General features: G+C 48.0%; 1 protein-coding gene across 1 annotated transcript in view; it reads left to right on the top strand.

Annotated features, from left to right (window-relative positions):
• The window catches only part of TTN (titin), a 305,556-nt gene extending 291,471 nt beyond the window's left edge, over positions 1–14,085 (top strand). The window contains 11 exon segments of the mRNA XM_039913043.1: positions 13–318; positions 451–750; positions 1,456–2,031; positions 2,885–3,190; positions 3,294–3,887; positions 4,117–9,761; positions 9,852–10,008; positions 10,854–11,524; positions 11,664–11,817; positions 12,352–12,654; positions 12,792–14,085. Coding sequence (XP_039768977.1) covers positions 13–318; positions 451–750; positions 1,456–2,031; positions 2,885–3,190; positions 3,294–3,887; positions 4,117–9,761; positions 9,852–10,008; positions 10,854–11,524; positions 11,664–11,817; positions 12,352–12,654; positions 12,792–13,090 — 9,311 coding nt within the window. The 3' untranslated portion in view covers positions 13,091–14,085.
• The last annotated feature ends 2,223 nt before the right edge of the window (positions 14,086–16,308 follow it).

Below are 16,308 nucleotides of genomic sequence, written 5' to 3'. Positions count from 1 at the left end.
GAACATCTGCAGATCCTCCAGAGCCTCCAAGCAACCCTCCAGAAATCCTCGACGTGACAAAGAGTTCTATTAGCTTGTCATGGTCCAGACCCAAAGACGATGGAGGTTCTCGTGTCACCGGTTATTACATTGAGCGTAAAGAAACATCCACCGAGAAATGGGTCAGACATAACAAGACACAAATCACCACCACAATGTACACGGTCACAGGGCTGGTCCCCGATGCGGAGTATCAGTTCCGTATCATTGCCCAGAATGATGTCGGCCTGAGTGAAACCAGTCCGGCTTCTGAACCTGTTGTGTGCAAGGATCCATTTGGTAAGATAATTTGGGGGGCAATCCGTTCAGATCTCCAAAATGGGGTGTGGGTGAGGAGTGACCTTGAAATACAGAAGATCCACAGTCCTCAAAGAGCATCTGACCATCTTTTCAAACATTTATTTGCTCCAGATAAACCCAGTCAGCCCGGAGAAATCGAGATCCTGTCGATATCGAAGGATAGTGTCACGCTCCAATGGGAGAAACCCGAATGTGATGGCGGCAAAGAGATCCTTGGCTACTGGGTTGAATACCGGCAGTCTGGAGACAGTGCCTGGAAGAAGTGCAATAAGGACAGAATCAAGGACAGGCAGTTCACCGTTGGTGGTTTATTGGAAGCCACGGAATATGAATTCAGAGTTTTTGCCGAAAATGAGACTGGAACTAGCAGACCTCGAAGAACTGCCATGTCTGTGAAGACGAAATTGACATGTAAGTTTCTCCAAATCCTCCGTTTGGGTAACACGCTGAATGGAGCTCTTTGTAAAGCGAATTGACATGTAAGTTTCTCCAAATCCTCCGTTTGGGTAACACGCTGAATGGAGCTCTTTGTGAGCAGAGTTCCTGCTTACCAACTCTGTTGTACTGTACTCTCCCACGCACTTAGTACAGTGCTCTGCACACAGTAAGCACCCAGCAAATACCACTGATTGATTGACGGATCACTGGGCCCTATTCTGTAGGTTAGGCTGATAGAAACCAAAGCGGAATTCCTAAAAATTCCTCAACAGGTTCAAGCACTCCTACTCTCCTTCACAAAGCTGCTACCCAGAGTCTGTGTTCTTTAGTAATGTGGACAAGTTAGTTCTCTAGCTATAAAAGACGATGTGGCCCAAGATGGGGAACTGCCATGTAGATTTGCTGGCAGGAGCCCATGTAGATGGGAAAGTGTCTGTTTATTGTTATTGTATTGCACTCTCCCAAGCCCCTTAGTACAGTGCTCTGCTCACAGTACGCGCTCAATAAATATGACTGACTGTGACTGACAGTGGGAGAGAGAGCCAGTTCTACCAGGAGGGGAGCTTAGCTTTGCCAATCCATGATAAACAAATCCCATACATCAAGGCAGGGCCCACTGGCTACAGTTTCCAGTAACAATAAAGTAACTAATCGTTCCTTCAAACGTTTTCCATTTAGCTGGAGAGGCACCCGGAGTCCGGCAAGAAATGAAAGATGTCACCACTAAACTGGGAGAAGCTGCTCAACTTTCATGTCAGATCGTGGGCAGACCCCTTCCTGACATAAAATGGCAACGCTTTGGTAAAGAGCTGGTACAGAGCCGAAAATACAAAATGTCATCAGACGGGCGCACGCACACCTTGACCGTAATGACCGAGGAACAGGAGGATGAAGGGGTATACACCTGCATCGCGACCAATGAAGTTGGAGAGGTGGAAACCAGCAGCAAGCTGCTGTTACAAGCGACTCCCCAGTTCCACCCTGGCTACCCGCTGAAAGAGAAGTACTACGCAGCCGTGGGATCCACCCTCCGACTGCACGTCATGTATATTGGCCGTCCAGTCCCGGCCATTACTTGGTTCCATGACCAGAAACCTTTGAGAGACTCAGAAACCGTGACAGTTGAGAACACCGAGCACTACACTCATCTGATCATCAAGAACGTTCAGCACAAGACCCACGCTGGGAAATATAGAGTGCAGCTGAGCAATATTTTTGGAACAGTCGACACTGTCCTGAATGTGGAAATTCAAGGTAATTTTTTTTTCCATTCCCAGTGGGGAACTTTCGGCGGGGGAAGTAGAGGAAGAAAACTAACACCGTACATAGTAACATCATTTGGTTACTCGCACCCTATTGCACGCCTGGAGTTATAGCCTAGAGGATAGAGCATGGGCCTGAGAGTCAGAAGGACATGGTTATTAATCCTGACTCCACCACTTGTTGGCCATGTGACCTTGGGCAAGTCACTTAACTTCTTTGTGCTTCAGTTACCTCATCTGTAAAATGGGGATTAAGATTGTGAGCCCCATGTGGGACAGGACTGTGTCCCACCTGATTAGCTTCTATCTACTCCAGTGCTTAGAACAGTGCTTGCCATATAGTAAGTGCTTAACAAATAAATACCAGCATTATTATTATACTCCATTGCTTCTCTAGCTTGCTTTGGGCAGGGAACATGCCTACCATCTCTGTTGTACTGTACTCTCCCGAGCGCTTAATCCATTGCCTGAACTCAAATTCTACTGATGCCTGTTGACTTGTTTTGATGTCTCTCTCCCCCCTTCTAGACTGTGAGCCCATTGTGGGCAGGGATTGTCTCTGTTGCTGAATTGTACTTTCCAAGCGCTTAGTACAGTGTTGTGCACACAGTAAGCACTCAATAAATACAACTGAATGAATGAAATGTCATGGATGATGATGGTTGCTTCTGCCTACCTGTAATTTATTTTAGCACCTCCACCCCCAGTAGACTGTAAACTTCTTGATGTCAAGGACTACGTCTGCTAAGGCTACTGTAGTCTCCCAAGTGCTTAAAATGGTGCTGTGCATGGAGTAAGTGTTCAATAAATACTATTGATTGAGTGGCTATGGCTTCCTATTCCAGATAAACCAGATAAGCCCACAGGGCCAATCGTCATCGAGACCCTCTTAAAGAACTCGGTGGTAATCAGCTGGAAGCCCCCGGCAGACGATGGAGGATCGTGGATCACCAATTATGTGGTAGAGAAATGTGAGGCTAAGGAAGGTGCAGAATGGCAACTGGTATCATCGGCCATATCGGTGACAACCTGCCGAATTGTTAACCTCACTGAAAATGCTGGCTATTATTTCCGCGTTTCTGCTCAGAATACATTTGGCATCAGTGAGCCCCTCGAGGTCTCATCCGTTGTTATCATCAAGAGCCCATTTGGTAAGTGTGTGCGCAGATCTCCCCTTCTCTCCCCGGGGGGGGGGGGGGGGGGGCACGCGAATACCGGTTCCACGAAGGACTCAAACCGTCTCGTTTCCTGCAGAAAAGCCCTCCGCTCCTGGGAAACCCACCGTGACAGCTGTCACCAAGGATTCCTGTGTGGTGGCTTGGAAACCCCCTCCTAGTGACGGGGGTGCAAAAATCCGCAATTATTTCCTGGAGAAGCGTGAAAAGAAACAAAATAAGTGGATTGCGGTGACCACCGAAGAAATTCGCGAAACCGTATACTCGGTGAAGAACCTTATTGAAGGTCTTGAGTACGAGTTCCGGGTGAAATGTGAAAACCTGGGCGGGGAAAGCGAATGGAGCGAGATATCTGAGCCCATCAATCCTAAATCCGACGTGGCCATTCAAGCTCCACACTTTAAAGAAGAACTGAGAAATCTGAATGTCAAGTACCAAAGTAATGCAACTCTGGTCTGCAAAGTCACGGGCCACCCCAAGCCTGTGGTGAAATGGTACAGGCAGGGGAAAGAAATCATAGCAGATGGTGAAAAGTATAAGTCCCAAGAATTTAAGGGTGGCTATTACCAGCTCGTCATCACAAATGTGACAGATGACGATGCCACCGTCTACCAAGTTAGAGCCACCAACCAAGGAGGATCCGTCTCTGGCACTGCCTCTGTGGAAGTAGAAGGTAATGTACCTCCAGGGACCGGGTGGTGTAATCTCCCCATTCATTTTCAATCATATTTACTGAGCACTTAATGTGTGCAAAACACTGTATTAAGCACTTGGGAGAGTATAGTATAACAATAAAGACACATTCCCCGCCCACAACGAGCTTACAGTCTCTTCACTGGAAGAGTCATTTTCTTTATCCTATGGTGTTTAACGGACATTCTCGTCTGATTGTTTTGGTACAGTCCCGGCTAAGATCCACTTGCCCAAGAACCTCGAAGGCATGGGTGCCGTCCACGCTCTCCGGGGTGAAGTGATCAGCATCAAGATCCCTTTCAGCGGCAAGCCAGATCCAGTGATCACCTGGCAGAAGGGCCAAGATCTCATCGACAACAACGGACACTACCAAGTGATCGTCACCCGCTCCTTCACATCGCTGGTGTTCTCCAATGGCGTGGAGAGAAAAGATGCTGGCTTCTATGTCGTGTGTGCTAAAAACAGGTTCGGCATCGATCAGAAGACGGTTGAGCTGGACGTAGCCGACGTCCCGGATCCCCCCCGGGGAGTCAAGGTGAGCGACGTTTCGAGAGATTCTGTCAACTTGACCTGGAATGAGCCGGCTTCTGATGGCGGCAGCAAAGTCACTAATTACATCATTGAAAAATGTGCCACCACAGCAGAGCGGTGGCTTCGCGTGGCCCAAGCCCGCGAGACGCGGTACACTGTGGTTAACCTGTTTGGCAAGACCAGCTACCAATTCCGGGTCATAGCCGAAAATAAATTTGGACTGAGCCAGCCTTCCGAACCTACAGAGCCAACGATAACCAAGGAAGATAAGACCAGAGCCATGAACTACGACGAAGAGGTTGATGAAACCAGAGAGGTTGTCACATCCAAGGCCTCTCACTCGTCCACCAAGGAACTCTACGAGAGATACATGATTGCAGAAGACCTCGGGCGCGGCCAATTTGGAATTGTCCACCGCTGCGTAGAAACCTCTTCTAAAAAGACGTATATGGCCAAGTTTGTCAAAGTCAAGGGGACTGACCAGGTTTTGGTGAAGAAGGAAATTTCCATCCTGAACATCGCTAGGCACAAAAACATCTTATATCTCCATGAATCGTTTGAAAGCATGGAAGAATTAGTCATGATCTTCGAATTCATATCCGGTCTCGACATCTTCGAGAGAATCAACACAAGCGCTTTTGAACTTTCTGAAAGAGAAATCGTAAACTACGTGCGCCAGGTCTGCGAAGCCCTCGACTTCCTACACAGCCATAACATCGGACACTTTGACATTAGGCCCGAAAACATAATTTACCAAACAAGGAGGAGTTCCACGATTAAGATCATTGAATTTGGTCAGGCCAGGCAGCTGAAGCCTGGGGACAACTTTAGACTTCTCTTCACCACCCCAGAGTACTACGCACCTGAAGTACATCAGCACGATGTAGTCAGCACAGCTACCGACATGTGGTCCCTAGGGACCCTAGTGTATGTGCTGTTGAGCGGAATCAATCCCTTCCTCGCTGAAACGAACCAACAGGTCATTGAGAACATAATGAATGCCGAATACACCTTCGACGAAGAAGCGTTCAAGGACATCAGCATCGAAGCCATAGACTTTGTCGACCGCCTGTTAGTAAAAGAAAGAAAATCTCGCATGACAGCAGCGGAAGCCCTGGAGCACTCCTGGCTGAAGCAAAGAACGGACAGAGTCAGTACGAGGGTCATCAGGAACCTGAGACACCGACGTTACTACCAGACCCTGGTGAAGAAAGACTTGAACATGGTGGTGTCCGCAGCCCGAGTCTCTTGTGGCGGTGCCATCAGATCTCAAAGGGGAGTGAACATTGCTAAAGTCAAAGTTGCGTCCATTGAAATTGGCCCCATTTCCGGGCAGATCACGCACGCCGTGGGAGAAGAAGGCGGCCACGTAAAGTACGTGTGCAAGATTGAAAATTACGATCAATCCACCCAGGTGACCTGGTACTTTGGCATCAGACAGTTGGAGAACAGTGAGAAGTATGAAATCACCTACCAGGACGGGCTGGCCACCATATACATCAAAGACATTCATAGATCAGACGACGGTACCTACAGGTGCAAGGTAGTCAACGACTACGGCGAAGACAGTTCCTACGCAGAGCTGTTCGTCCAAGGTGTGAGAGAAGTCTACGACTATTACTTCCGGAGAACGGTAAAGAGATTGAAGCGCAGAGCGGATACCATGAGATTACTGGAGAGGCCGCCAGAATTTACTTTGCCCCTCTACAACCGGACTGCCTACGTGGGTGAAACGGTCAGGTTTGGGGTCACCATAACGGTGCACCCCGAGCCCCGGGTGACGTGGTATAAATCCGGTCAGAAAATCAAGCCCGGGGACGATGACAAAAAGTACACGTTTGAGTCCGACAAAGGCCTGTATCAGCTGACGATTAACAGCGTGTCCCCAGACGATGACGCCGAATACGCCATCCTGGCCAAGAACAAGTACGGGGAAGACAGCTGCAAAGCCAAGCTGACGGTCAACCCCCACCCCCCTGCGGCGGATACGACCCTAAGACCAATGTTCAAGCGACTCCTGGCAAACGCAGAATGCCAAGAGGGCCAGAGCGTCTGCTTTGAGATCCGAGTCTCCGGCATTCCGGCGCCAACGTTGAAATGGGAGAAAGACGGCCAGCCCCTATCCCTCGGCGCCAATATTGAGATCGTCCACGAGGGCCTGGATTATTACGCTTTGCACATCAGGGACACTTTGCCGGAAGATACAGGCTACTACAGAGTCACCGCCACCAACAGTGCCGGGTCTACCGGTTGCCAGGCTCACCTGAAAGTGGAGCGCTTGAGGTACGTCAAGCACGAGTACAAGAGTCAGGAAGAACGGGAAAAACACGTCCAAAGGCAGATCGACAAAACACTGCGGATGGCCGAGATTCTGTCTGGCACAGAGTCCGTGCCCCTGACCCAGGTAGCCCAGGAGGCTTTGAGGGAAGCCGCCATCCTCTACAAACCCGCCGTGAGCACCAAGACCGTAAAAGGTGAATTTGAACTTCGGCAGGAGGAAAAGAAGGAAGAAAGAAGGCTGCGCATGCCCTACGAGATACCGGAGCCACGCAGGTGTAAACGGACAACGGTGGAAGAAGACCAGAACATAAAACAGTTTGTGCCCATGTCGGACATGAAGTGGTACAAGAAGATCCGGGATCAGTTTGAGATGCCAGGGAAACTTGACCGGATGGTACAGAAGCGACCCAAGCGAATTCGCCTTTCCAGGTGGGAACAATTCTATGTGATGCCTCTTCCACGCATCACAGACCAATACAGACCCAAATGGCGTATCCCCAAGCTGTCTCAAGATGATCTCGAAACCGTGAGACCTGCCCGCCGCCGCACCCCATCCCCTGACTACGACTTCTACTACAGACCGAGGCGGCGATCCCTCGGCGACCTGTCCGACGAAGAGCTCCTCCTCCCGATCGACGATTACTTGGCCATGAAGAGAACCGAGGAGGAGAGGCTGCGCCTTGAAGAGGAGCTGGAACTGGGCTTCTCTGCCTCCCCACCGAGCCGAAGCCCTCCCCGATTTGAGCTCTCCTCCCTCCGCTACTCTTCCCCGAGGGCACACATCAGTGTAGAGGACACCCGAAGAAAAGAGCAGAGGTACTCGACTTACCACATCCCAACCAAAGAGGAAACCAGCACGACTTACAGGGAACTCCGGGAGCGTCACGACCGAGCGGCCCAGAGACAAGCGAAGCAGCGCGAGAGAATAATGGCCGAGAAGGAGGATGAAGAATTGCTCCGTCCGTTTACCACCACTCAGCGACTCTCGGAGTACAGGAGTGAGCTTGACCAGATGGCCAAGGAGGAGAAGTCAAGAAAGAAATCCAAAAAGCAAATCGAGATCACCGAGATCACAGAATTCGAAGAAGAGATAGAAACCTCCAGACGGTCTCACCGAGAGTCTTCGTCGGTCTCGAGGTTGCTGGGGAGGCGGCGGTCCCTGTCTCCAAGCTATATCGAACTGATGCGGCCGGCGTCGGAGCTCATCAGACCTCACTCCCGGCCTGCTGAGGAAGCTGAGCCCGAGAGGAGGTCCCCTACCCCGGAGAGGACCCGTCCCCGGTCCCCCAGTCCCGTCTCCAGCGAGCGATCCCTCTCCAGGTTCGAGAGGACAGCCAGATTCGACATCTTCTCCCGGTACGAGTCCATGAAAGCGGCCCTGAAGACTCAGAAAACGTCTGAGAGGAAATACGAAGTTTTGAGCCAGCAGCCTTTCACCCTGGACCACGCGCCCCGCATCACCCTGAGAATGCGCTCCCATCGCGTGCCTTGTGGCCAAAACACCCGTTTCATTCTAAATGTTCAATCAAAGCCTACCGCTGAAATTAAATGGTATCACAATGGTGTGGAAATTCAGGAGAGCCACAAGATTCACTACACCAACACCAGCGGCGTTTTGACCTTGGAAATCCTCGACTGCCACTGTGATGACAGCGGGACCTATCGGGCTGTGTGTACTAACTACAAAGGCGAAGCTTCTGACTATGCCACTTTAGATGTGACCGGAGGGGATTACACCACCTATACCTCGCGGCGTAAAGACGAGGAGGTCTCGAGATCCATTTTCCCCGACCTCACGAGGACCGAGGCCTACGCCGTCTCGTCCTTTAAGAGATCGTCGGAGATGGAAGCCTCTTCTTCAGTCAGGGAAGTCAAGTCCCAGATGACGGAGACCAGGGAATCCCTCTCATCCTACGAGCATCACGCCTCGGCTGAAATGAAAGGCCAGGCATCTGAGGAAAAGTCAGTGGAGGAGAGAACGGTACACAGGAAGCTGAAGACCACTCTGCCAGCACGAATTTTAACCAAACCCCGGTCCGTCACTGTACCTGAAGGCGAGTCTGCCAGGTTCTCTTGTGACACTGACGGGGAGCCAGTGCCCACAGTCACGTGGTTCCGTGCAGGCCAGGTCATTGGTTCATCCGGCCGCCACCACATCACAACCTCGAAATACAAGTCTACCTTTGAGATCACTTCGGTACAGGCTGCCGACGAAGGCAGCTACACTGTGGTGGTGGAAAATTCCGAAGGTAAACAAGAAGCCCAGTTCACTTTGACGATTCAAAAGAGCCGGGTTCCGGAAAAAGCTATCACATCACCTCCCAAAGTCAAATCCCCAGAGCCCCGGGTGAAGTCTCCCGAAGCAATTAAATCTCCCAAGAGAGTGAAATCCCCAGAGCCGGCAACTTCTCACCCTAAGGCCCCGCCACCCTCAGAAACCAAGTCTGTACCAAAGGAGAAAGTGCAGCTCCCCGTCACCGCTCCTCCAAAGATCATTCAGCCATTGAAAGCGGAAGCTTCTAAAGACACTGCCAAGCTTCATTGTGTAGTTGAAAGTGACGTCTTACGCGCAAGGGAGGTAGCGTGGTATAAAGACGGAAAGAAACTGAAGGAAAACGGGCACTTCCAGTTCCACTATTCTTCGGACGGCACCTACGAACTCAAAATCCACAACCTCACCGAAGCCGATCGCGGTGACTACATTTGTGAGATCTCCGGAGAGGGCGGAGCCTCCAAAACCAATTTCCAGTTTGTTGGCCAGGCCTTTAAAAAGATCCACGACCAGCTGTCAAGCACAGCAGAGAGCAAGAAACCGACTCCTAAAGCTGCTGAGTCAGCTGAGACCAAGACGCCTTCCCCGAAAGGCGCTGAACCAGCAGAGGCCAAGAAACCCCAGGAGAAACCACTCGAACCAGCCACCTCAAAGCCGGTCATTGCTACTGGGCTGCAAGACACGACTGTATCTTCCAACACGGTCACCAAGCTAACGGTCCACGTTACGGGAGACCCTTGCCCAACTGCCACCTGGACCAAAGACGGAAAGGTATGATTTCCTTACTTGTCATTTCACAGTTTCTTCTCCGGCGGGACAGATGGATACAGAAGGAATGCTAAATTGTTTTGTGTTCTGCAGGCTCTGGCACGCGGTGGGAAATACGAAATATCTGAAGGCAAAGGAGTATTCCACCTGGAAATCCAGGAGACTGGTACTTCAGATGCTGGACTTTATACTTGCACAGTCACAAATTCAGCAGGCTCCGCTTCCTCTAGCTGCAGATTGACCGTAAAAGGTAGGTTTGGGGTTTCCCTGTCTAGTGTTTGTCTGAAAGGCATACTTGAGGGAATTCGTTCATTCAATCGTATTTACTAAGAGTTTACTGTATGCACAGCACTGAACTAGGTGCTTGGGAGAGTACAATATAACAATAAACAGATACATTTCCTGCCCACAATGAGCTCACAATCATAAATTACTATAAATAAATTACAGATATGTGCATAAGTGCTGTTGGGCTGGGATGGGGGAATGAATAAAGGGAGCAAGTCGGGTTAACACAGAAGGGAGTGGGAGAAGAGGAAATGGGGGCTTAGTCAGGGAAGACCTCCCAATATAGCATCAAAAAGTTTTGAATTAAAAGCTCCCCAAGCCCTGCCAATGACATTCTGTAAAATGGTGGAGCTATGTGTGTGTGTGTCTGATATTTAAGTGCTTACTATAGGCCAGGCACTGTTCTAAGTGCTCTAGTAGATTCGAGCTAATCAGTTTGGACGCTGTCCATGTCCCACATGGGGCTCACTGTCTTAATCCTCATTTTACAGATGAGGTAACTGAGGCCCAGAAAAATGAAGTGACATGCCCAAGGTCACACAGCAGACAAGTAGGAAAGCCAGGATTAGAACCCTGGTCCTCTGAGTCCCAAGCCTGTCCTCTTTCCCCTAGGCCACACTGCTTCCCTCTGAGCTCCTTACATTGCAGGACAGTCTAACTGATGTAAATTCACAAAGCCCTAAACAATAACAACCAGCCTCCAAGAATTCTGGCAATACCACCTATCTTGTGTTCAGAATTTTTCATATGTAAACTAGGGAAATAATAAAGTGCCTTTCCAATATAAGATTTCCATTTGCTTTCTAGCAGTTAGAGACTCTGAAACCCACCAAGTATCCACACTGGAAACCTCCCAAGTGGCATCTCAGGAAAGAGCAGTTCTCCAAGAAACTTCCAGAGAGGCCTCTGTCTCTAAAGTCAAAACCTCAGAAAAGTCAGCTATCCAGGAAAAACTTTCCCAAAAGGCCCTGATTTCTGAAGAAATCAAGAAATCAGAAGTGTCTTCTCTCGAAAAAGCAGTTATCCAGGAAGAAGTCATCAAAAAGGCCCAGGTATCAGAAGACATCAGTCACACTGAAGTCAAAGCTTTCTCCACTCAAATGAACGTGTCTGAAGGTCAAAAGGTTACTCTGAAAGCCAACCTCATTGGTGCATCTGATGTCAAATGGGTGCTGAATGGAGTGGAGCTTTCTAACTCAGAAGATTACCGATTCGGCGTCTCTGGCAACGATCACACCTTAACCATCAAGAAAACCAGTCGCCGAGATGAAGGCATCCTTACCTGTGAGGGAAGAACTAATCAAGGCATCGTCAGGTGTCAGTTTGATATGACCCTGTGTAAGGAGCGCTCAGATGCCCCGGCCTTCATTACTCAGCCACGATCCCAGAACGTTAACGAAGGACAGGCGGTCCTCCTTTCCTGTGAAATCAGTGGAGATCCGTCTCCGGAAATTGAATGGTTTAAGAACAACCATCCTGTAAGTTTGCTCTAATAATATTATGGTATTTATTAAGTGCTTACTATGTGCCAAGCACTGTACTGCCCTATCCCCAAGAACACACAATAAACGCCTCCTCCTGCAGATATTAACAAAACCCAATTTTATCGCTTCACAGATCTCGGTTTCATCCAACATCAGAGTAAATCGCTCCCGTAACACCTACTCCCTTGAAATTCGAAGCGCGGCAGTAAGCGACAGTGGAAAATACACAGTTAAGGCCAAAAATTTCCACGGACAGTGCTCCGCTACAGCATCCCTGACTGTGCTCCGTAAGTTTTCCTTTCAAGCTCCGTTTGGCGTGGTTGACTAGACCTCTTTATCAACGTGTCTTGCTAGACAGCAGAATGACATCTCAAAGCTTTGTTGGATGATATATGCCACAAGGCATTTTGGGCCAATTTGTGCATTTTGACAAGTTGATTTGTGTCTAAGCAAAGCATTGTGAAATTTACACTTAAAAACATAATGAGCCTATTATTTGAGTGCATAAGTGTGTGTGTGTGTGTGTGTGTGTGTGTGTGTGTATATGTTTGTATACCCAAAGGTAATTTTCTCTCTTCCAATAACCTTCTTCTTCCTGATGACCCTTAGCATTTGCATGTAATAGACTGCTGGTGACTGAAGAATTCTTTTATACCTGACAGACTTGGTTAGCTATTGATGCATTGTATGTATGTACGTATGTATGTATGTATGCACATACGTATGTGTGGATGTATGACACTGTTTTCCTTTTCTGTAAGTCAATGGCTGATCTCATCAGCTTCTTGGATGTCTCACTGTCTATCTGCTATGCTCCACAGCTCTAGTTGAAGAACCTTCAAAGGAGGTAGTGTTGAGGACAAGCGGTGATGCAAGCATGCAAGAAAGCTTCTCCTCTCAATCAGTCCAAATGTCCGCCTCTAAAAAAGAGGCCTCCTTCAGCAGTTTCAGCAGTAGCAGTGCTAGCAGCATGACTGAAATGAAATTTGCGAGCATGTCTGCCCAAAGCATGTCCTCCATGGAAGGATCCTTTGTAGAGATGAGTTCCAGCAGTATTATGGGAAAATCTAGTATGACACAACTGGAAAGCTCAACTAGTAGAATGCTTAAAGCAGGTGGAAGAGGTGAGCAAAAAAAAATTTACCAGTAGAGGTAGACAACACGTACTAACCTGGGAATGGCATTTAGCATAATTCTGTGGAAAGGAGAGCATCGTTTTCAATATCTATGAACCTTAAACCTCTCTTCCCCCTTCCAAAAGGGTTTCCACCCAAAATCGAAGCTCTTCCATCTGATATCAGCATCGACGAAGGCAAAGTTCTCACCCTGGCCTGCGCCTTTTCAGGAGAACCCACTCCTGAAATATCATGGTCCTACGGTGGGAGAAAAATCCAAAGTCAAGAAGAGCATGGGAGATTCCATATCGAAACTACCGATGACCTGACGACCCTGATCATCATGGATGTCCAGAAGAAGGACGGCGGACTCTACACCCTGAGTTTAGGGAATGAATTCGGATCTGACTCTGCCACTGTGAATATTAATATCCGATCCATTTAGAGAGCCTGCGCTCTTATATTTTCCACTTGCCTTTTTGCAAGTGATTTGTATGGACTAAACTTTCTGATCTGTAAATAGAAAAAGTATTTTTGTACCGACCTAAAAGAGACAAAGTCCAAAGTTATTCAGTATGATTTATTGCCAGTGCTGTTGACTCAGAATGGTAAACATTTGTCCTCGACCTGTACATACTTGTATATAGCCGGAGTAACGGTTATGGAGTTTTGTACCCTTTATTTTGTGACCTTTTACAATGTAACTTTTGGAACTCACCGTTGGCAGGAGAAAGTTTCATCCGGAACGAATACCCTGCTCGACATCTTACTAATCTTTGTGCCTCAACACAATGTTGACGACTAAGAAGGCCTCAATGGGTTGAGAAAGTCCCCGTTGACGTTGTCCTACACCTAAGAGAAAATGCCGCACGCGGTACTTGGTACCTGTGCGAATACTAACAGGATCAGAAACGTAAGGCATTGGTGATGTTTGCAAATACCCTCCTGTAAGCAGCACTTGAACGTCTTACATTCTCTCTGATGATGTCACACTCCTAATTTTCAGACGTATGACTGGGCGAGCAAAGTGCAAGCGGCCAACACTTTGTTCCCACTCTCTTAGTACTGCTTCTGACACATTGACTGCTTGGATGGCTTGAAAAAAGTAACATCTCCTGGCCATTCCCTCATTTCACAAGCCACTCAAGTACTCCAGTGCAGAAGTAGTGCCTCCTCTCGGAGGTTCCCCGGGTGCTACGGTTGTGTTTGTTTGGTAGTTGTAGAGTTGTAGTACACCTGTCAGTCCTGGGCAACTAAGCATGGACCACAGCAAGGAAGGAAAACAGAACATCAGAAATGCTGTTGTTAAACACCCAATTGCCCTCAAATTCAATCTGATGTAGGTCTTTTCATTGTAGAAGTAAATTACATTGCTAGCCAATTGTTGAACCTCCTTGAGTTAGTATCATTGAAATAAAGCATGCTTTCTGCACCTCAAAATGCCTGATTCACCTTTTTTGGGGGGAGGATTGGTTTAATTTGGGGAACACTTTCATTAAATCCCAGAAATCTTTTCAGGGAGAAGCAAAATACCTTGGGAAAGGCAAAGATTCAAACTAATCATACCTTGTCTCCCTTGGCGTGCCCCAGGAAAGAGAAACAAAGTCCAGACTTAGTCCTCAATGAATTCACATGCCTGGAAAGGATTACATTACCTAATCAATTTCTACAGCATCATTTAGGACCCAGAAAGTTGGCGGGGGGTGGGGCAGGGAAATGAACAGAGTGGCTACAGAGGGAGAAAACACAGGCAGGGGCAGAACAAACTGCAACACAATCAGATCTGTCTTTCTCTCTACAAGAAAGCACCGTCTAAATTTGAGAGTTTAAAAGCATTATTGAAAGCAGTATATTCCATCATTATCTGCCCAACTCTCAGACTTGAGAGCTTTTACTTGCTGAGGTTTAAATTGGGGTCACTTTGCCATGTAACACTAAAACTGACTATCCTCTATAGAGAGCACATAATAGGGAATGGAGGATTAGTAACTCCAGTTAATACTAATGACTGTGGTACTTAAGCACTTACTATGTGCTAAGCACTGTACTAAACTCTGGGATAGATATAAGATAATCAGGTCAGATCCAGTACCTGTCCCACATGGGGAGAACAGCTATTGAATCCCCATTATACAGATGAGGAGGCTGAGGCCCAGAGAAGTTAGGTAACTCACCCAGCAGGCAAGTGACAGAGCTGGGATTAGAAGCCAGGTCCCCTGATACCCAGGCCATGCTGCTCTTGTTGATAGTGCTATGAAGACCACGGTAATCTTGACCAAACCAGATTCCCAAACAGAATACATGGCCAAAAGTCTAGATTGAAAATTCATATTACAAATGGGAAAAAATACCAACAGGAGATTGAAAGACTGAAGTGTTCAGAACCTCCTGCTTAGTCCCACGGGTACCGTAAGGATTTAAGCTCCTTGTGGGCAGGGAACATGGCTACCAACTGTTATAATGTACTCTCCCAAGTGCCGAGTACAGTACTCTGCACACAGTTAAGCGCTCAATAAAAACGACATTGTCTTGCTGGAGGGAGAAGGATGGAAAAGGTTTTCAAGTAAAATATCCCCAAATTAGCTCACCTTACCTTCTGTTCTAACACAGGTAGAGCATAAGTAGCGAGAAATTCCACACCACTCGGAACTTTTTTCTGACACAGTCTCAGGTGAGCAACAGAAAGGAACAGGAGTCCAAGTCAGCATATCAGAAAGCCAAGCTCCTCCCAGAATGCCCCAACAGCATCTGATAGGCAAAACCAGCCCCTCTGCTCCCTGGGTTTTGTAGTTCTGGCCCTTTCCTCCCCGTCAGTCCTCTTGCCAGTCATTTATCCAGACCCATTTGAAAGGGTTTTAAATCCCGCCTCTTCAGCTTTGATCCTGTCCTCTAATGAGAACTGCAGGAGGCAAGAGTATACCCATGTAGAGGCTGCTGGTGGTTACAGAAATAGGGCCACCATGAAACGGAGACAAGTACGTTGCCCTCCTTCCATTCCTTTTGAACTCCTGAATCTAGAGTGTTTCTCCAGAGGGACCCTGCCTTGCTTCAGATCCACTGCATTCCTCTCCCAGTCCCTGTTCAGATAAGAACTGCTTACGAAGAGCCTGACACTGCCATATTTTTAAGAGTTGCCAACCCCTCTGCCACCTCACCACGGTTCCCCCGCATCTTGGCTCGTGCCCCTTGACACAACCATCTCAGCTGCTTGCCAGTCCTGCCCATCTAACACCCTGCCTGGTTCTACAGTGAAATTGGTGAAAGTGCCCACCTGGAGATATAATATACTTGCTAGAATCAATCACCTTTTTAAGGAGCCACTGATGGCAGGAAAACCCCACACTCCCCTGGATGTGCTTAATAATGACGAGAATAAAGTCTCCCTTAGTTATCCAGTCAGTCGATCGTATTTGCTGAGCGCTTACTGTGTATTAAGCACTTGGGAGAGTATAAAAATAAACAGACCCATTCCCTGCCTAAAGGGACAGGTCACAATTTGCAGATACCATATCTACTTACATAACTGCCCCCCTTTTTTTGTATAACTTTTGTAATCCCAAATCATGGATGGGGTTACTACAGAAGGAATTAATTCTAGCAATAAGGAGAACAGGAGGAAAAAAAAGAAGACGACAGTAGGAGGAGAAACTGTGTCTCACTTCT

This window comes from Ornithorhynchus anatinus, chromosome 9 (assembly GCF_004115215.2).
Source record: "Ornithorhynchus anatinus isolate Pmale09 chromosome 9, mOrnAna1.pri.v4, whole genome shotgun sequence".
In the NCBI taxonomy this organism is placed as follows: Eukaryota; Metazoa; Chordata; class Mammalia; order Monotremata; family Ornithorhynchidae; genus Ornithorhynchus; species Ornithorhynchus anatinus.
Note: the sequence above shows the minus strand (reverse complement) of the source record. Positions and strands in the feature narration are given on the sequence as shown.